At 38.8% G+C, this 21,881-nt stretch overlaps 1 protein-coding gene across 1 annotated transcript in view; it reads right to left on the bottom strand.

Annotated features, from left to right (window-relative positions):
• Positions 1-21,881, bottom strand: part of EIF2AK3 (eukaryotic translation initiation factor 2 alpha kinase 3) — a 46,072-nt gene that overhangs the window by 23,266 nt on the left and 925 nt on the right. The window contains exons 2-3 of the mRNA XM_085314602.1: positions 21,850-21,878; positions 15,370-15,499 (exon numbers count right to left, since the gene is read on the bottom strand). Of these exons, the coding sequence (XP_085170728.1) occupies positions 15,370-15,499; positions 21,850-21,878 (159 nt within the window). The remainder of the gene's footprint in view (positions 1-15,369; positions 15,500-21,849; positions 21,879-21,881) is intronic.

Genomic DNA, 21,881 nt, shown 5'->3' with positions numbered 1-21,881 from the left:
AATCTTTTTTTCTGAAGTTATACTGAAGAGAGAAGAAGTTTGAGTATTTAAATTAAATCCCTATTTCACTATTTTTAACACTCCATTAAAAACCATCAGTATATGAAATTTCTTCCACTTTAAGCAAAATCATTTTAAAGCTCAACCAGTTGATATATTAGCATTCATTCAACCTGTAGAAAATCTGATAAGGGGAATAACAGAGACATTATTGTGGACACTCACTGGTTAAAGTGCAACTATGACAGGTTATTTACAATAGTTTCAAGACAGGGCACTGCAAATGAAGTTCTACTTTTTTTTTTGAGCTGATTTACTGCTAAATGCAAGATCTACCATTCTCTCTAGATTAGAAGACTGAATTCTGTTTTAAAAGAAAAGYTGAGACTGTATGTGAGCAATTTTGCAATTAATGACTACTCCAGAAAACGCATTATTCTTTAAAAAAGACAGAGCAATTATCATTTAAATCAGAGCTCATATTTCATTTTTGCCTTTTTAGATAGTTAAGTCAAGATTCTCYGCCCCAAAATTTCTTATGTTTAAGAAAATAATTCCTTTAAAACTCATCTGGCTTTTTTTTAAGCACCCAACAGGTCAACGTATCTTCTCCAGAACACAGAACTCCATCCATTACATTGAGATTCTCAAGGAGATTCTAGTTCGGAAGTATGAGTCATTCATTGTCAATGAGTACTAAGGGACTTATTAAGAAACTCATTATCAGCATGATAGACCATAACTAATACTGTGGAGCCACAGTGGCTGTGCCTGTCAAGAACAGTGGGAAATTGTAATCCACATAATCTGAAGCTTTTCAGGATAGGGATTAATGTAGAAGATTTTAACGCTTTTTCAGAACTTCTGTCCATTTGGGTAGTACCTWCAGCATAATCACATTAAGTTCAGATACCTTACATTTTCTAATTTAAAGATGACTTCTGGTACATATGTATTAGTACAAACAACATTCCTGCTTAGATTCCAAGATACAGGTTTATATTACGAAAGMTCCAAAAGGTTTCTGGTTATTATTTCCAGAACTACTGTGAGGATCTGAAACCACATCTTCTGCATGAATAAAATTCTCTCTACTAGGAGACTTTTTACTCCTCTAACTGGGTCACAGAAGAGCATATGGCATTAAGCAGAGTTGAGATTCATATAAATAGGGAAAGATAGATAGATCTTGTGGATTTGTGCATGTTATGATTAATAGCTCTTTTTACATTATCTGATATACCTCATTCAAAGAGAAAACTTAGTGCGAATTACCTCACAGTGCTGGTGACTGCATCTAAGATCCCTAAAGGATCCAACACCAACACTCTCCAGCATAGAAAAGCCTCACGGTGATTGACAATTAAATAAAAAATCCTCGCAGGAACACAGTGTGTAATTGAAGAGATGACAAAAATAGATCCCTGAGTAGTTGCAAAGTACTTTAGAGAGCAAAATGAGGTAAGTTTTTTCCCCACCTAGATATGCACCTTGTGACAAAAAAAAAGGCAGGATCAGGTATGAGTGAGCAGCGATGCACAAGGAATGCTGCTTTATGGCCTAAAACTTTTTCTGGGGGGGGGGGAGGTACACATACATACGCACTTATTGAAATAAAATATTAACAAAAGAAGAAATTTAGACAGGCAGTAATTTGTAGAAATCACAGAATAACAGGAAGAAAAGCAAACAAATAAGGCTTACGTAGATGCTTGTATTCCAGAGCAGCCTTATGAACTTTAGAAACAAAAACTTCTAGATTTTGGAAAATGCTTTCTTGAAAACAAAAGATCCCAGTGCCAATGCTGCAGCCTCAACCAACTTTGACAGCTGTGTTAAAATGTTTGCTTTACATAGAAGAGTAATGTCATAAAATCCTTTCTGCAATACATTCTTTCACAAATCCAGAATAATTTTGACGAAAACTTTCACCTTGTGAAGTYGTGACTTTACATGACCTCTGTCAGACCTTTGATCTGCAAGTAGTCCAAATACCTGCAAGTAATTTGGGGCCTGTGCTTATCTATAGCAATATGAGTTATTCTACAGAATAAGAAGACATGAACAGATAAAGTTTTTTTTTTTATAATCAGCTTTTCAAAGAAACAATAGCTAAATCAGCTCCTGTACTACTGCTTTAGCATACAGAGACCAAGCTAGGTGAATCCTGTTATGCCATCAATGTATTGCACAGAAATCTGTGAGCTGCAGCTGTTCACAGATTACGTTTTTGACTCTTGAGTCTTGAAATAGATGCAAAATAAGATCATGAGAGAAAGAATCAAAAACTTTGTGTTTTGGAAGTTTCCTGCTTTGTGGAAATGATTAGGAGGGGGTCTAAATCATGCAGGGCACCAACATATCAATCAGAGGGTGTCGTTCAGGAAAAAGAAATTAAAAGAAGGGAAAAGTAGGAAGCGCTGATAACTGAAGGGCCAAGATGGGCATTTCTGTGTGAAACAGAACATTCATCCTTCACGAACAAATGAGACTGTATCTGCAGGGTCTCTTCCCAAGGAAGACAGCCTTGAAGGGCATTCAGTGCCAGCTCACTGTTACCAGAGCCAGCAGGAAACARGTTATGCAGCAACGGTGGGGGAGTGGATAAAGCAATAACGAATGACATAGCTCAGAGAGAAAGGGCTTTGACTAGGACAACACCAAGGAAGCACTGGAGAGATCTTAGTGGTGCCAGGTTTGGATGCAGCTCTGAACCCCAAGTTCAGATACACTCAGAAGCTTTCAGGATGTAGCAGAAGCACTACTAGGAATGAGAATATTAGGAAACAAAAAGTAATGCAAGGGCAACAGGGAAGACAGAGACCTAATCCTTAAGACAGAAGCCTAAAAGCATGTATCAGGAAGGCATTCAAAACCAAGCAGGCTCAGAAATGTTATGGTCACCTAAYACAGGCTCTAAATGTCAATGCAGACCTGAAGTCAGCCCAAAGGCAAGGCTACTTGTTCACTCTCCCTTAAAAATCCACAGAAAGGGGAGGGAAGAAGAGATTGCAGCACATACCTTCCCATGCAGTGTGACACTAGCTTCTCCCTTCAGTTGTAGTAACCACCTACCTTCTTTGATAAAAGCCACATGAACATAAGTTTTACACTTTTCTGTGCCACTTGCCTATTACCACTTATGCATTAGTTAATCGTATAATCATTTTTTTTGAACCAGGTAACTGCAATCTGTTTATCTGGTTGGGCTCTGGGGTCACAGGTCCTCACAACCTGACTSCCAGACCAGATGCATTCTGCTATTCTTTTGCCTCTTCCCAAGCAGTTATTTATGTCCTCACTTCAGCTTTCACAGGCATGTCAGAACCTAGCAAGAATCAGAGGCTGACTTCAAGTTGGATCCTGAAGAACTTCTACTAGGACATCAGACAGCTAAATTCATACATCATGGTTACACCACATATGTGATGGTGGTTCCTAGACAGCTACTTGCAGCTTCAGGTGATCAGATACACTTTCTGAAGCCACAATAGCAAGGACTTTACCTTGGCATGCTCTGAGGGCTCGAGTCTTTGCCATCAATTTAGGAAGACTGAACTGGTCAGCAAGCAACCAGAAATTGCAAGCTGCCCAGCATCTACTGCTGAACAAGGGAGAGTCTTAGTGGTTCACATTCAGAGCTCCAGGGATTGTGTGACACATGGCACCCTGTTTCCCTCAACCTGAAGTTCTCCAGGGCATGACCAGTAACTCTTGGGAAATTTTCCACTATTAAAAACAAAATGTTGGTCATTTCTGAGAAAACCACACCCAAATTCCCAGTATGYAAGATTGCTTATCAACATACACTTGCGGACTCCCAAGATACAAGTCAAATCAGGTCATGCCTTACATGAACTCAAAAATTTCCGACAGCAGGGCAGTAAACTGCTCATCTGTTAAGACCTCAATCCCTGTAAATTGTGGATGAAAGACAAGGCAGCCCTGGTTAGCTCTGCTGGTCACCTGTTTGTGTTCCTGATCTTAAGAGAAGCTAAAGGGAGCAGTATATCCCATATGACACAGGAAAAGAAAGGCTGAGAAAAGACATAACTATTGTCTGTGAATCCATCAGAGAAGTAAGCACTGGCAGAAGGAAGAGCTATTATATCAAAGGACAACACAAGTACAAGAACAGATGGGGTTAACTGACCATGAATAAGTGTGAGCTAGACATTTTAGTTACTGACCATCACAAATGCAGTATTTCACAACAGCCTCCAACCGGAATAGCAGGAGCAAGAAAAAAAAATCGTTTTCTTTTAAGAGGAATCTACCTATAAGTGGGATTACATGACACAGCACTGACAAGGGACTGCACTTGATTTAGAGGACCCCAAAGGTCCTCTAATTACCAAATAGCTTTATATGAAGATTGAGGCAGCTATGCAAATTTGTATACTTACAGGTAAATACATGTGTAAAACAAGGGGCATTTGTAGGCACATGCGCTGAYATTTTTTTTTTCCAAGAGTGGTTTTAGACACAGAGGCTTTAGAAACACAGTAAATAATATTAATTCCTATCAGAGTTATGCAGCCTGTTCTCTAGGATATCAGAAGCAGCAAAGGGACTTTCCTTGAAAGTACAAGCAACCAGCATCGGCATGCAGCTCAGGTAAAGGAATGACATCACCCTGTATCTCCAAAGCATTACCTCATCTCCTAATCCAAGGAGTGAGTCACCCAGGCAGTCAGCTGCAAATCTCTTGGCATGGAAAATGTAGGTTACCACGATGCACTTGCACATTCCTCTGATCTGTCAATGTAAATAGCTATTTGTTCAGCTTCACTGGTCAGCAATATGGCACATAATTGTTAAGTGGCTTGTCTTTCAGAAGTAACACTTGGAAGAAAAAAAAAGGAAAAAAAAAAAGACACATTAACTACTGAGCCCTAAACGAGCCGCTGTTCTTTTGCTCATTAAGAGTTTGCAGCCGAAGTTCTCCATTGGCTCCGCGCAGGGTGCTGCAGGCCTATCAGCGGCAGGCGCTGCTCAATCACCAGGCCAACGGGTGAGGTAATGCAGTTTCTGAAAAGCCCTAACAAAAAGCAAAAAGGCATAACGATCCGAAATGGCATACGCTACCAGGGAATTTGCTGTCTAGACTCTTTACTGGAAAGGAGGGCACCACACGAGMGATTCCACGACAGGTTCAAAGTGGTGCAGGAAGAAAGCTACTGATTTTAGAAAAAAAGAGCCAYGTAAACAGAGAGAAAAACAAGCTGAAATACTAAAGCTTCCACAAGCTGTTTAACAGTAAGTGTAATACCCRTTTCCCTTAACTAAAAGTCTTTAGCATATGAAGCAAAAATCAAGCATGTTCACATGCAGATAAAGCTGAGAGAAATCCGGTGCGAAAATAGTCACTATCAGCTGTGCTGGACTTTCTAGTAGCTCCAAGAAAATAACTGAACTTGCGATGATCTTGCTATGATTACTCTACAATAGGACCACTGCTAACATTAGGTATGCCTTCAAGAAAGCTACTTGCAAGTGAAAACTGTCTTTTAAGCCCCTTTTAACACATTGCCTAGATGAGTTTTAAAGCCATGTACAGCTGCTTCATTATGAAGGGAGCAAACAAGACTCCTCACAAACACACACAGTGAAGAGAAAGCAACCGTTACCTGCTCCACTTTTGTTTTTTAATCACTGGCATACAGTGTACAGGTATTCTTATGAACTTTATTATAGACTGTCAGGTCCTATATACAAGCAGTTACTTCTTTAACAGATCAAGCCCTATCAGATACTGTGCAAGGCCTGGAGATGTATCTGGTTCAGGTTTCCCTAAGACCCATTTATTGCCTCTTCTTGATACGCATACATGAAGTATCTGCACAGAGGCTCTGGCTTATGACTTTCTTCTAATATAAGAGATTATTCTTCYTCTTCAGTTTGGATTTAGGCATGGTTGATTCATCAGTCTTCCCTTCACCTACGTGCAGAAATTCATGTATAGGGTACAAGGATGACAATGTAGTATTAACTCAGGCAAATCCTATTCAAACAGAAACATACCGGGATGAGGGGAACAGAGAGAGTCCAAGGACATTTTTTCATCAAACTTTTTGCTAGGTCCACAACACTGACTCTTCCTTAAGAGGAGAACAAAGAACCAGACATCAGTACAATCTTTTAAAAGATGTCTGCAGAATTAAGTTATTCCACTGCCTRAAGCACATGTAAAAAAACAAATATTCTTCAGGGCATACAGTCCTGTAGAGTCAGCCCACGAAGACAAAAATTGACAAAGGGGAGTCCATGATTCACGTCAATCGAATGTAAAATGACCTTCTGAGACATTCTCAAGGGCAATGAGGAAACTGAAGCAGGAAACACCTATCTATAGTTGTTTTGTCTAGAAGAACTTCGTTTCTTGTAAATACCAATACATCTGATTTCAACACTGTAACTGTTTGCAAATATGTACACATATCTGTTGCTAGCTACATTCTGTTCCTAGCAAAAGTGCCGAGACCATTTTCGACACCAGAACCACGAGAAAGGTTGCACTTCTGATGATTCAGTATTTTGCCACTGCAGTTTATGGAGGCAGGATCACATGGTCTTCCTTCTCTGATGAGGTAGAAGATGGCTGATGCCAGGCTGGCACATCAGAGAAGCCAAAGAAATGGGTATTATTTGAGCAGATATGCAATATAGTGAAAAGTCACACCACTTTTACACAGTGGTAGTGGGAATATATACTCCTCAAGAAAGAGGACCCCTGATTCCCCCAAAATATTCTTTTTACTTTTTTTTTTTTCCTTTTGGAAACACTACTACCTGCAATTAAATGACTACAGTTGATATCACTGTCATGATTTTACACTTAAAACCTGATCTAGTAGATAAGAGTCCTGAAAAAACTGTCTTTTAAGCAAAGAAATGCAAACAGCAGCAGATGACAGCAGCACTGCAGCTGGAAAATACACTCTCRCAACCAGTGTTGAGGACACAGTATCTTGGTTGGCTTGAGTTTGTCATTAAAAGAAGCAGTCTTGCACCGTCCCCTGCCCGTCCTTGAGCAGCCGTGCAGTGAAATGGATGGAGGAATCACAGTGAGTTAACTAGACCTTGTCCCAACTTCAAGAGACCAGTTCCCCAGTGCTGTCTGCTGTGCAATCAAATAGACCCTTCTTCTGAGGGCTAACAAACTAAAACACTGCCATTACTTTAATCAYTGTCAAACAAGACTTGGGGTTTTGACTACAGAGATGCCAGCCTGCTTTGCTGCCATGGTAACAGACTTTTAAAAACTGTTCCTCTTAATAATAAAAAACAGCACAGTGCTTTAAGAAAGACTTTATTTTGACATTATTCCATCCTCCTTTTTCATGTAGCAAGTTTTGTTAATAAGAAAAAACTGCAACAGTCTTCCAGAACTTAAGAGCAGTCCTTCCTGAGACGAATGGGAGCTGCACCTATACAGCCCATCACTCAACTCCTTAAAAGTAACAGCACATATGGAAAAAAATAGTGAAGCAAAGGAAAATTACTCAAATCTCACTTCTACAGAAGTAGGCCATGTACAGAACTCATAAGCCATCATGGCAAAGTTAATATTGTACCAGTACCGGGTACATCTTTTAACTTATTTCCCCTTGAATGTCTCTTGCAAGACTACAGGGGTAGATAACACCACCAGGGAGAGAGGCAAGATGTTTCTCTTAAGAGAGGGGGTAGGAAGGGGCTGGGATGAAGGCAATAGCAGAGGCTGAAGATTTATGTTGATCTCCGCCAGGCCTTGTGAGTTTTTTTCCCAGCCTTGCCAGGACAGAGTGCTTTTGAGATAAGGGCACAGAGTCCCCATGTCTTGAAAAATACTCTGAGCCCCAAAGCCACTTTCACAGGAAAAGGGAGCCCAATGCAGGAGGAGAATAGGACAGGGCAGAAGCAATGTCCCTCCTTTTTCAAGGATTTTTTAAAAAAGTAGAAAGGTTAGACGACAGAGTGCAGAAAATGCACTGGAAGTCTGACAAAGATTAATGCATGCAGAGCACAGAGTTCACAAGAAATTCGGAAATGAGATGTCAGCGGTTGTGTTGTGAGGGGAATGATTTGCTAAACTGCCTGAAATACTTAAAGCTTGGAGTAGGCACTTTCTATATGCATGTTGTGTGTGTGCATGTGTGTGCATGCACATATACATACACCATACATATATATAAAATACGATTTGAAGGTTGAAAAGAGTCACTAGAGCAGAAGAAACCAGTTTTTTGTTGTATTCTGGGCAGCTGAGCTCCAAATATCTCTCCTCTGTTCTAGATAAGGTGTTTGCCTAGACATTACTTGAGCTGATCCATTTTAATATCTATACACACTAAAACTGCTTAACGACCAATAAAAACACAGTCTACCATATCCAATTAAATTACAAGCTACTATAAAAATAACTAAACAACAGAGGCGGCCTGGAGACAGCAAGCTGATGATAAGCATCCTTTCTCAGATTTGCTACAGTATATTTTGACAATGTCTGTGAGCACCACAGTCAAAAGTTGGCCATAAACATTAGCCCAGAATGATTTTGTTTTAGAAACTTTTCTGGCTTTGTTCAGAGAAAAGTATCACTTGTGAGGATTAGCGTTGAGAGCTCTGATATCAWGCAAGCCACAATACTTAGCTAATTTAGTTTCCCACGTGCCTTAGTAACGGAAGTCCTCTCCCCCCCGAATGTTATTACAGTATGAGTTAGAGGACACGTGTCAGCACGCTATCACAGCTTTATCACTGCTAACCACATTAAGTGTCAGTAAGAAAGCCACCAAGCTGTAGTTATAGGAAATCATCTTTTTCTCTTTTTATAATTACAAAAACGAGCCATTTAACTAAGATGACTGCCTTTGAAGATGTGCAGGTTTGATAAATACCAAAGACCACTTGTCAAAGGAACAGCCCAATTCATCACCCCAACAGAAAACATGGTAYTATATCACATTAACTCCTAACAACTCAGGTGACTGTCAACAGATCCCCTTCTCCACAGATTTACCACTCCACATTTAAGAAGTTCAGCAGGATTTTCTACTGAAGCAGAACATCTAGCTATCCAAATATTTTAAAATAATTGTTCCTTAGCTGATGAATTTTTGTCCACTAGACTATTAGAAGTTCAATTTTCAGGAAAACTACAAATAGTTTCTTTTAGTTTTACCAGGAAAACAGTGAAGACAGGTACTCAGAAAYCCACAGGTCCCCGTATTAAGTTTGCAGAGTATTGCCATGTATACCTTGAGTGTTCCCAGTAAGAGAAACAAAAAGAACCCACTATGCCACCTGGAATCACAGTGCATCTGTAAAGTTAAAGAGCAGTCACAGCCACCCTCTGATTATAAAACACAGGCTCTGATCCCTCTGATAGCCCTAATAAGCCTTCCCTGCTTCAACTGCAATTAGAATTTATCTTTCTTTGAAGTAGAATTTTGGACACTTGCTTCTGATTCATTATGAGCTTTTCCAGGATCATTTAAGATATTAATCTCTCTCTCTCTCCCCTCAGGCGCCATAGGATCACATTCCCCCCTACCTCCCGCGAGGAATCRAGATGGCAGCAGATAACCTGTCACAGCACCTCCTAATACAGAGAAGTCTTTATTCTCCATTTTAAACAGATCACCTCCAACCTTCAGCAAAAGTGCTGTTACCGACTGGTCCCCCAGACCTTGTATATCGAGTTAAATTTAACCCTTATTTCTATTACAAAAAATTCATCTGATTTTGTAAACAAGATGATGCCCCAGCCTTCCTCTACAGGCAGAGGATCTCCAGCTATCAAAGCATCTGATGTTCCAACACTCATCACAGTAGCAAGCAAAGATAACAATTAACTATCAATACACTCTTCCAGGTAACAAAAGTTCTACTACGTCTGTAAGGAAACAGATTGTCCCCAGATTAGTCACCTCAACAAGTCATCAACTAATTTACTCTGCTTACTTGAACAGAGAAGGACAATTTGGGGCTGATTACAACATATTACAGTTGAAAAATAGTTTTTACAGCATTAATAGAAGTTCTAATTCTTTTATTCTTTACTTTCTGGAGTAAAATTATGCTTCACACAGATGTGCATACACTCTAAGACKCCACAGAACCAACTTCTGAGTTTCTGTATATCAAAGTCTGACCCCACTAAACAGCCTTTGCTCCCGGATGAAGCCCACAGTGACACCCAAAGACTCTTCCAAGTGCAAGGCACAGAAGACTGCTTCTGGTGTGGATGTATCCCATGTCAGATGTTTAAGATGCACAAATACATTAAAAGATTAATCTTAGTGAGCCAGATAGATCCATTATTTTTCTGAACAAAAAGCTAGTACAGCCAAAGCCATTTTCTCAGAATATTTGTGTAGTTTGAAGCGAGTTCATTTTTGTTCTTTTCAAAGAGTAAGAAGAGATTTGTACAGRTTTGACTGAAATCTGTAATATTCCTCACTATATTTAACATTTGCTGTAATAACCCTTGAAGTGAAAGTGGTCCAACAAGCAGGACTGAGTCTTAAGTAACCTCCCCAAACAAACATATGCCAGCTTACAGTTGAATGGTGTTTGCAGACAGTGACTAAAGGTGGAGGGGGCAGGGGAGAGATGAAAATACTTAAGTAGAATACAATGGGCTAAACAGAAACATCATTTTTATTCTGGCTAATTAATAAAATATCTCTGGCAAGGGTGCCCTAAGCAATGGGTATGATTTTCTTAGAACTGACGTCAAAAGATTTCTCTCTCAAAGAGAAAGCTGCATTATCCACCCTCCTCTAACCTCAGCCAGGGCACATAAAAGAGAAAAACTAGAAATCACAAGTCCACATCCCTAGAGGGCGTTTTGACCTCATCTTGCTTGAGACCTGCTTCAGTGCGGGTTTTGTAATTTCTTCTGCACTGAAGAGCAAGAGGCCAGAGGATAAGAGTTGCTGAATTTCTTCCCTTGCCTCCAAAGCAACCCTAGATGGCTTTTGGTCCTTCTCTGCCCTTGACTGGGTACAGAAATTGCTTTCTCCAAAGTACAGCCAGCCTTTCAGGACTGTGTCCAGGCAGTTAGCATCTTATACTTGTTGAAAGTACCTGGACATTTCACAGCACAAGTCAACATTTCTTTTCTTTTGAAGAATCAAAACATTGAGAATTTAAAAGTGTTTGTGGCACAAAGCAAGGAAAAGAAATTTATACTGTATACTAAATCCTGTCACGGTGGAGATTTTATAGACTTCCAAATCCCTTCCCTATTTGTATACTGCTATAAGCATCAGCCTGTCTTCTCCAAAGGACAAAACAGGAATAAACCAAAGATGTCTACTGGTCCAGTTTGCCTACACTGCAATTAGATTTCAGCTTGCCTCAGTTTATACAACTTCTTTGCATCTCCACATTTGTCCAGAGGAAAAAATATTAATCCTAAAATGTCTCACAAACACCTGCCAGTTTTAGGTCCAAAAAACCCACCCCTACTCCCCTGACAAACAAACAAACAAAACAAAAACAACAAAAAAAAATGGTAAATGTCTGAATTTGTAGAAAAAAATTATTTTGTGTGGCTATAATGCTAAAAAATGGCAAGAGTAAAATATTCAATGCAAAGCACAAGTCTGAAGGTACTAAGAGCCTTGAGAGAAATAAGGATGTTGATTAACAGATTCTGTAACATCACATAACCCAATTATTTCATTTTTTGAAGTTAAAATGGTATGTTTATTGTGATTGCTACAGATGTCAGCCTCATGGATGCAAACTCATTTTGTCATAAGATCCCCAATCTCTCAAATAAAGAAACTGGATTCTAACTTAGGGATTACTCTGTAATACCTGAATTCGGAGCAAATGCAGTTACCTTTATCCAGTACATTCCRTGTCCAGGCCATGGAAACTATGATTTGGGCCACCCTTACCCRTGAGGCTCAACTCCCTGCACTGTTCCTGACAGCTCAAAATATCACGTCACAGTCACGAAYGTATTTTCAAGCTTGTACTCTCTCATCATCACCATCAAGTATTCCACTTGTTTTCCCATTTCTCCTCATGCTTCCGCTACCAGCTTTTTCACAGCAGTATCCTTATATTTTATCCATCCTGTATGGATCATCTTCTGTCTCATCTACTACTACTACTCTTCTCCAGTCTCCCACTGTCCCATCAGTCATACTAGCCTCTACTGACCAGTCACTTTAGTTTACAAGTGATTTCACACTTTCATGTCTCTGATACAACAGATGCCTCACAAAAGACAAATGTATTAAGTATTTTAGTATAAAGCTTTCCAGGTAAGAGAATGCATCACCTTTCTTAGTAAAGAACAGCCTTGTAATGAGGTCTTACGAACCGTTCCCAGTGTTCAAAGACAGTTCTCTATTTCCACATGATTAAGTCATTATTCCAACAGGATGATTCCCACAAATATATTCTCATCTAAGTACAGACGGTGTATTCATTACAAAGTTAAATTTCAAAGAGTAAATGGAAGTAGTTTTGTCAAAAGCAAGCTCCCTTTTCCAAAATTTGAGATTGAATGACTTTACCCTGAACTTTACTCCTTTATGTGTAAAGATTACTTGCTAATGATGAATCCTGGAGTTGTAAAATGTCAATTTTTGAAGAGAGTGGCTTTTTGTTTTAACACATAATARAGGAAGAACCAAAGTTCTGATGCACAAGACTGAAACCTGGAGTTGTAGGTTTTCAGCACTGGCACCCTGACCATGTCTGTAGAGGTTGAAGCTTAGAACCAAAGAGTGAATTTTACCATCTCAGTTACCCAGATAAACAATTAGTAGTTTAACATACTTTCCTTTTTAATTGATCTGTTCATATGACAAACGATGAACATCTCACTTGTCAGTGTCTTCAGCAGTAGTTTCAAGATCTGAAGTGTCTGACAGAGCTGCTGGAACATTTGAAATTTTACTACCTCACTTTCCTAATTAACACATGAGCTCAAACAGCCTAGCTGACATTTTACAACTAGGCAGGGGTGAAGCTAAATTCAAAGCAACTATAGTTCTTTTAAACACTATGTTTAAAGTCCTAATATCTATTCTTAAAAGGCATTTAAAAATTAATTTGATACTTTTACACCAGGACTTGGAACTAGAGCTCATTGCACTGTCACCCAAGAGGCTAAAAACAAAATAGAAAACCAAAACAATTAAGGCTTAGCAGTTCCTCATTCTGCAAAACCACAAATCTTTAACACTACAAGGATAACTCAAGAGGAGCTTCGCATCTGCCGTTTCTTACAAGAAGTTCTAGGTTTCCATCCTACTTAATGATACTGTTTTAAATGGAAGATAGTATGTGGTTGCAAACATAGACAGCATTGCTATCTCAAAAAGACTGGAATGTGAAGAAAAAAAAAACCTCAATAGTTAGTTTGAGAGAATAAAACCTAACASGCCTTGTACCAAATCAGAGAGAAAAAAGTGCAGAGTAGGAAGAGGACAGACTCTGAGGCTTTAATGAATYTAACACTTTGATCCAAAACAGTATTGTCCACAGCAACTTTAGTGTGGCTAAGCATTCACACAAACAGTCTCTACATCCATTGTAAGAAATCTTCYGTTGATTCTGACAACAGATGAGGTTTTAAAATGTGGTGTGTTTAAATATTTTAGTGCAGCCTAGAGCATTCATCACACCTGTTTCAAGAAAMGTTCTACCTTTTATCTTAACACAATTCGGACATTCTGCAACTCTCAAAATCCAGGTATTTTCAGCAAAATCCATCATTGTCTTTGGCCACAGTTGTAGAAATGCAACAATTTGAAATCCCAACTGAAAACTTAGTATGTGCATAACAAACTTTCTTTAAAATTGTATTGGATGTTTCCAACAGCCTACTAATTTATAGCTACAAAAAGGAATTAAATACTGCACCAAAGAACTAGGATTTTTGTCTTTCAAGCACCAACCTTGTTTCTGCAGTCAAACCACATTGGAGAAAAGCTCAAAACTCAGGATAAACCAGCTGAGGGACAAAAATCTAGATTTGTAAAGTGTTTCTGTGATATTAAACACYTGTATTATAGTAAATAATGAAATCTACATTTGCATCTATTTCAAATATTTATTTTATAAATCTTTGTTCTATTTTCACTGTGGTCATGAATACCTCTCCCATGCAACAGACTACAGACTGATATTTTAGRTTTATAGTACTGAAAATGAACTGTGGTCCTTTACAAATGTAATGGATATTTTGCTCTTTACAGTTTTCATATTCTTTTCTCTTCTGCTCTAGARATCATTTTTATAAAAGCTCTTTCCTACAGTGTTTTTTTTAAACCTCAAAATATTCTATCTTAAAAAGAGCAAGCTTCAAAAAAGCTGCAACCCTAGACGAAATTCTCTTAGAAACCAAAGGAACACAAACTGACAGTCTGAGATATTTATTACTACCTTTCACACACTACAGCAGCAAAAAAACAAATCTTTCATTGGACTTCTCTGCACTGAAATACAGGTTATATAAATCGGGTAGTAACCACATATAAGACGCTCATACAGTCTGAACACCTCCGAATTCAAATTTTCTTCTCTGATGTTCATTATGCCAAATTACTAACATGTATCCTGGAAACACAGGACTGGTCATCAAGTCCAATCATCCACAACGGCAAAGGACTGTACACTTGGTTGGCACCAAAACCCACCTCTTTGTTGGTGTATTTATTTCTCCTAGGTCTAGGACAGAATGACTCATGGCTTGCTTCTTCAGTGTAGGAATRCAAGCAAACCAGCTTTCTTCTATCTTCTAGCCTAAGTTTACTCAAACTGATGGCTGAAATAGGCCCCTGAAAGGCATTTAGCTCTTTAGAACTCCTTCTTACAGCTCATCAGCAAGAAATGATGCAGCCCTTTCTCACTCAGTACTTCAAGGTGACCTTCAGTGCTGTATTTTGCTGCTAACATACTATTTCATAGGCAGCTTACTTATCTAGTATATCATATGAACAAAAGATTGGGTTTTTAAGTCACAAAGACTTTCTTTTGCTTTTCGGGTGGGGGGCAAAGCTCTTGCCAAAACATACCTTAATAACACAAAGCAGGTATCTTTAGGTTGCTTCAAAATACAAGGAACTTGTTTCCGACCAGTAATTGCATACAATCCCCAAACTCAGTTACATCATCTAGCTTGATAGTTGTTGCATACATCAATCTCAATTAAAAGGGTGACACACACTAGTTTGAAATGGCAACATGATGCAAGCACTCCAAGGAAGTTTGAGATTGGCCAGGAAACTTTGTCAACACTAAGTTTGCTGCATTATTTGGTATTTTTCACAGTGGATGAGAATGCACTCAGTTTATTTTATCAAAGTCTATTATATCGGCAAAGATTTAGTCAGGAAAGAGATTAAGTCTTACCTCTGGTTTACTGAGGCTGGACGACACAAGAGAACCTGATCCCACATCCAGATCCCACTGTTTTCTCCCACTGTTTTCTGGATCCAGTGCAGCAATTCGTCCATCCAAAGTGCTAATAATTACTAAAGACCTGAAAGTCAAGACATATTCCATAGTCAAAACTACAGCAATCTGCAGTTTCTCCTCTTCTGAAAACACCTACTACTAGCTATCTTCTGAAGTTACATTCTTTTAAATAAACTTAAGTCAATATATTCTGCAAAACAGCACTTGGTAGCTCTACCTATACAAACAAAGAGATAGTAGAAAATCTGAAGTGTACGGCTGGATGTCATAAACTAATTCTATATACCATAATACTCTTTTATAGTTCAGTTTCATATGGGGGATGGCTGACTTTTTGCTCTCAAGTATAGGTGTTCCTACTGAATGAGATCTTCCTCTCTTTTCAGATATTTACAAGAAAAGTATAAATACTAGTTTCTTCAGCCCCTTCCCTAGGGATCTTTAACATGACCTTTTTTAAGAACAAAACTAAAAAATCTCCAAATCCCAAGAACAATTAACCCAGTAAATCAGTATATAAGAAATGGTAAGCTGTAACCAGTAAGTTTTCAGCATCTGYGGATAAAGCATGGACACCCTGGAGGACATTTAACACCATTTTAAAATAAAACAAGTCTTGCCCAAGACAGACAAAGAACACCAGAAACAACCTTCAAATGTCTGCAGACAACAAAACAAACTGTCTTATGCCACTTAAAGCATTAGTGCCACTTAAAGCATAAGATAATTTATATTATCTGGCTATATAAATACATGGTTATAGAAGGCTAGCTGTTGATTTCTACACWGTCTGAAATTTATCAGTTAAAAAAAAAATCTTATTTCTCACACAAATGAAATGAGTATTTCTGCCTGGGTAGAACTCAAGCATAAAAAGAAAACCAAAACACAAACCACACACAGGTAATGGCCAGAGACAAAATACCGACAAAGCATTTTGAAGGGTCTTTCCTTCCTCTAAACTTGTTTCACCCTGACCTGAAACGGCTGGAATCTATGGGCTGTCCCGGCTTGTAGCAAGCTCACCCCTTTTCAAAGRGCTGTGAGAGTGTAACTGGATCACTTTACAAACGGTTTGCACTGAGGGGGGCTGATTTAGTGACCCAGAAGGACCCTTTATAGACATAGTTTTCAATGAGACTAAAGAACTGTGTAAACAAACCTGATGGGCAGATTAACTATTTTCTAGTCTAGGGAAGGCGGTGTGGAGGGAAGGCTATTGCACACACAGATGTGGACATGAATGGCCATTTTAACCAGAAAGAATCACAAAATTGTGTAAAACTGAAGCCAAATAAATTAACTTATCCAAAATTACCAATGCAGTAAGTTGAYGTTTACAGAGGAAATGAAGCGGGCACTTGTTTTTCTTTGAGGAAGAAAATAAAAAGCATGATCTTAAAAACACACTCAAGGACAGTGGCTTATTACATCACTCAARTCATGTGAAACACTGCAGTTTTACATGAAAGTGTAACCCACACATCTTTATAAACTCTTATACTATGTTGTACTATATTATTAATAGCTTAAAGAAAATTAAATACATTTTTAATCTAAATAAGAAATATTGCATAGTCCCTATTTCTGAGGGTAGCCAAACATCACATTCCTCCATAAAACTTAAGCTTCTTTGTTCAAGAAACTGTTAGAAAAGTACCAATTGCACAAATATTTGAACAGTAGAATACACAAGTTTTATAAGCTGAGTACATATAATTATTGCAACTGTACAGAAACCAAGATCAGGTTAATAATAAACYGAATAGAAGGAGATTGTATCTCTTCTCAAGCACTGTAAACAAGTGCACACCAAAGGCTTCGGACACATACTTAACAGAATCTGGTTGCACATTATTGTAAAACAATTTACTCGAAACCCTCTAGTATTGCATAAAAATATTATTAAAAGAGGATCTATTTAAATTTTATCTTGATTCAACTGACAACTATGTTTTTAAAAAAAGAAAAAAAAAGTAGAAACAGAAATACAGCCAGAATGGGAATAATCTTGGCAATAATACTGTAGTGACGAAAAACTAACATCACACTGTAAAATGTTTCYTTCCCATCTACTCCCATTGTTTTCCTTGATCTAATTCTTCCCACCCATCTTATCCATCAGGTAAAAAAAATGCTTTATTCCTTTGTATTATAACTTTCCCTACTATCTTTCCTCACCAGATGCAAACCTCAACCTGCCCCAAGATTTCTCATTATTAAGGTCTCCACCATCAACACAGTAATTTGTGAACACGTACATGTGTCATGATTTCAGGTCAGTCAAATCATGGTGTAACCTCACTTCAGTTTTAAATTKAACTCATCGGAGCAGGGGGAAGAATTCATGCCATGAGATTGAACTTTTGTACCAACACCACACACTTGTCAAAAAAATGGTTTAACTAACCACAAAGAATATCCTAAAAGTCCTCTCCTCCCTTCGGTGCAATGACATTCTTCCTTAGTCCCCCCCCTGCCAATATATAATGGACTTTGTTTCACATACTCCACCTATTGAGCAAACACTGAGACACAGGATCAGTGCAGCTCTCTGTGAGTCTAGCTACATTTAGAACTGGAACGACGTGCAAGAAAGCATTTAATTCGTTCAGTTTTTTTTTTTTTTTTTTTTCCTTGAGTGATTCATTTTGAACTAAAATGTTACATGGCATATTTCTGATTCAATCTTTAGCTTACTGTTATACCATATTCCTGCATGTCATAAAAGCCAAACTGCTAAACAGAATCCTAATTTGTGTGCTAAAATCCACAGTTAATTTCCTCTAATTATTTATTTTCCCATAATTTAAAATATTTTTCCATAAATTAAAATCTTAATGTCTACTACTCCCATATCTGACCAACTCCAATGAATTAAAACCCTGTTGCTTGCACTTTAATTGATTTAGGATGTGGTTTGGCAAGGATGTTTAAGACTGGTTCTCACTATCAAGTTTTCCTTTTTTCAGGCTTCCCTCCTTTCGCTGTGAGATYCCACTGCTTGTAAATTTGAGCGCCAAGAATATAGAGTGCTGACAAGAAAAAAGATTTTCCCATTCCCATAGAATACCCTTTCAGGTATTCTAATTGAGTTGTTATTTGAAGCAGTAAATTAATACATTCTGATACAAGTAATTTAAGTCAATACTACTCCAAGAAACTATTTCATTTAAGAGAACTTAGAAATGGTGAGGTGTCTTGCTTTTTGTCTTCCTACATTGCTATCACAACACTTTGCTGTGGCATACTATGCCAAATTTTTATGCCAAAACACTGGCCAGTAGAATGTGGTCAAGGAAGTGGAAAGTTATTTAAGAATAAAAAGAATATGTTACCATCTCTTTGCAAGCCTTTTGCTGGAAKTTGTTGAAAATAAATCACAGACTGTACTAGGAAATGAAAAACATCACACAGTACTACAGAAGGCAAAAATAAAACAAAATGAAGCCAGAATTGCAATTCTAGGTCTGTGCAATTGCCTCCACAAGTGTGGACAAGAAAAAAAAATAAATTTTACACATACGCATATGTATTTATACATATAGGTATAAAAAAAAAATATATATATATATATATATATATATATATATAATATACACACACACACACACATGTAAAGTGAATGAATCAATCCCAACTCCACATCAGGCAGTTACTTAATCTCCAAACTTATGAATAAAATGTATCAATCAGAAAGCTGAAAATTGAAATCAGTAAAGACAATTATACACCTTTACTCTATCTCTAGCTAGTGCTCCAGAACATATTATGGACCAAATGATGGAGAACAGAATCTCTTCTGGATCCTCACAGATGGACAATTGAAGGACTAAAGGATGGGATCAGTACGATGTAGTGCATACAAAGATAACYGTAATAGCAGCACCTATCAGAGGCTATGCTAATACTACAGTCAGATTTGATATGCACTTTGTCAAAACGAAAAAACACCTGGACTTACCCTTTTTTCATCCAACTATAAATAATCTCTATACTCAGACGAAAATCCTTTCTTACCATTTCCTGTCCTCTTTCACTTGCAGACGTGAGCTTGCTATTGAAGCGCAGTTACAGCTTTCTCTCTTTAAACTACAGAAAAAAAAATCAACTACAGACTTTCACTTAYTTCTATAAAATGCAAATCCTAGGACCTAAAGACATTGTCTACATCCTGTTATGAGCTCCATCACACTGGATGGCTTGAATACAGCTTTGTTCTACTTTGCAGAATTGAAGGTATCTGATTTACCTACAAACAGAACAGCAAAAAGATTGCAAGGGAAAAATCCATCAGAGAGAAGGTGTAAACAGGATAGAAGAGGAACACTTACTGAGCTTGTCTATTCTCTTTCACTCAACAAAATATTTACATCCATTCAAAGGAGCTGTTTTCATTAACAAATGAAAGAAGAGCTTATCATCATCATTTATGTACAACATTTTTCTCTATTCTGCTTTAGGAAAAAGAATAAAAAAAATACTGGACTCAAGGGCCATTACAAATTACAAATATGTACTGTTGACTATCTGTCAAGCTTGTACTCTAAACAGCTACTCTGATTTCAAATCTGCATGTCTGTATGTAAGGAACAGTAGTAATTCACTAACCATTACATTTATTTTCTCCTAGGAAAGAAAGATTTCTCAACAACCAGAGGATTACACTCATTTTCCAACAAGAAGAACACATTTTTTTTTTTCAGATTACACACCCTGTTATACTAAATGGGTATTTTAYTGCTGAAGAACAATCTGCTGGGGTGAGCATACAATTCAAATATAGAGGCTAAAAATTAAAGAAAAGAATGAAGGAGAATACTATGATCCTACAGCAGTTCTGTTTAAAGTTCATGACAGCAAATCTATTCCAATGCACTAATCAATTAGAGAACAGATACATTTAATCTTAGACTTTAAGTTATTAGATTGGATATCTACAGTGTTTTATTTAACTCCAGTAATCAAACAGAATATTCACTTTTAAATAATTTTTAAGAGTATTAAAAAATGAACACACTCCCCACACTCACTACAGCAGAACTGTAATAAACTAGCTAGGTTTCTGATGACCCGATACACAAAAGAATGATTCTGTTAATAGATGACTATATTTTCCTTAGAGGAAACAGGATGCAGAGTTGTCAGTCAGTTTCTTCCTCTAAATGAGTGCTTGGGTATACTAACAGAAAGCTCAGGCTTTTCATTTTTAGAACACCTTCTCAAATAGAGCATTTAGTCATGCCTTCCCTCCTCTCAACTCTAGCTGYGGCTTATCACCTCATCTTTTCTCAGCCAATTCAGAAACAGATTGGGAACAGCTCACTAACATTTTTGCATTTGAGTCATTCATTAGATTCTTCCTTTTGCTAGAGCTTTGTGCCACATGTACTTATCAAATATTTTCTCTCTCCTTGTTGTATTCTGAAACTTGTCTGGCACTTTGTCTTGCATGCTTTTCTTCCCTTAAAGCATGCGCTAACACTTGTGTCTAACAGTCAATTAAGTAAACAAGAGAACAGCATTTTGTTTAAAAGAAAGATGACAGAAATACTATACTCTGAACAACCCCAAGGTGCAAGCGCTGGAAAGGATTTAGAGGACAGATAGGGAGGACTAGTGCCTTGGCTTTTGGATTTCCTCACAGCAGGCGCAGCACTATCACTTGGTAACAAGTCAAGAAAGGAATCGGACTCAGTATTATCATGCTAACAACCAGGCAGGCCAGATGTTCAGTGGGATGGCATCTAGCAACTCAGGCACACAGGAAGAATTAAAACATCCTCCCTGCCTCTTCATGACCACCACCACCACTACTTCGGGGACAGTCAGGTCCTCAAGCACCAYGAACCTGCTGCCTGTATTCAATCCCTGCACACTAGGTCACAGCACCCCGACTCCTCTGTTCCACCACAAACCCCCTTTCTAGGACACTGCTCCCTCCGCCAGCTCGCCCACATCCCCCCTCCAAACCGTTTCTGCTCTAAGTCCCCGACCTTATAAAGCCCTTTCCCCCACAGTGCGCCCTCACCTTCTGTACCCAACACACCGCTTCCACCCCTCTGCTACCCCCCAGCTCCTTCCGCTGCACCGCGACCCTGCGTCCCGAGACACCGACCCCATGCCAGCATCCCTGTGCACGGGCACCCACTTGGCGCTACGCCCATTCCCAGCACCCCTTTGCACCGCCCCCTCTCCTCCACTGCCCCCCAACCCCGGGGCTCCCATGCACTGAACCCCCCATCCTGTGCACCCTCATGCACCGACCCCCATCCCATGCACCCCTGTGCACTGATCCCCCACCCTGGCACTCTCATGCGCTGACCCATGCACCGCCTCCTCTCTCCACGSCCCGACCCCCGCCCCGGGCACTGACTCCCTCCCCGACACCCCCATAACCCGACCCCCGCCCACCTGCCGCCGCTCCGGGCCTCGCTGCTCTCCTC

Source organism: Rhea americana, unplaced genomic scaffold (assembly GCF_003343005.1).
Source record: "Rhea americana isolate MKP2758 unplaced genomic scaffold, rheAme1 scaffold_41, whole genome shotgun sequence".
Lineage (NCBI taxonomy): Eukaryota > Metazoa > Chordata > Aves > Rheiformes > Rheidae > Rhea > Rhea americana.
The sequence above is the reverse complement of the archived record's forward strand: the minus strand, read 5'-3'. Positions and strand labels throughout refer to the sequence as shown.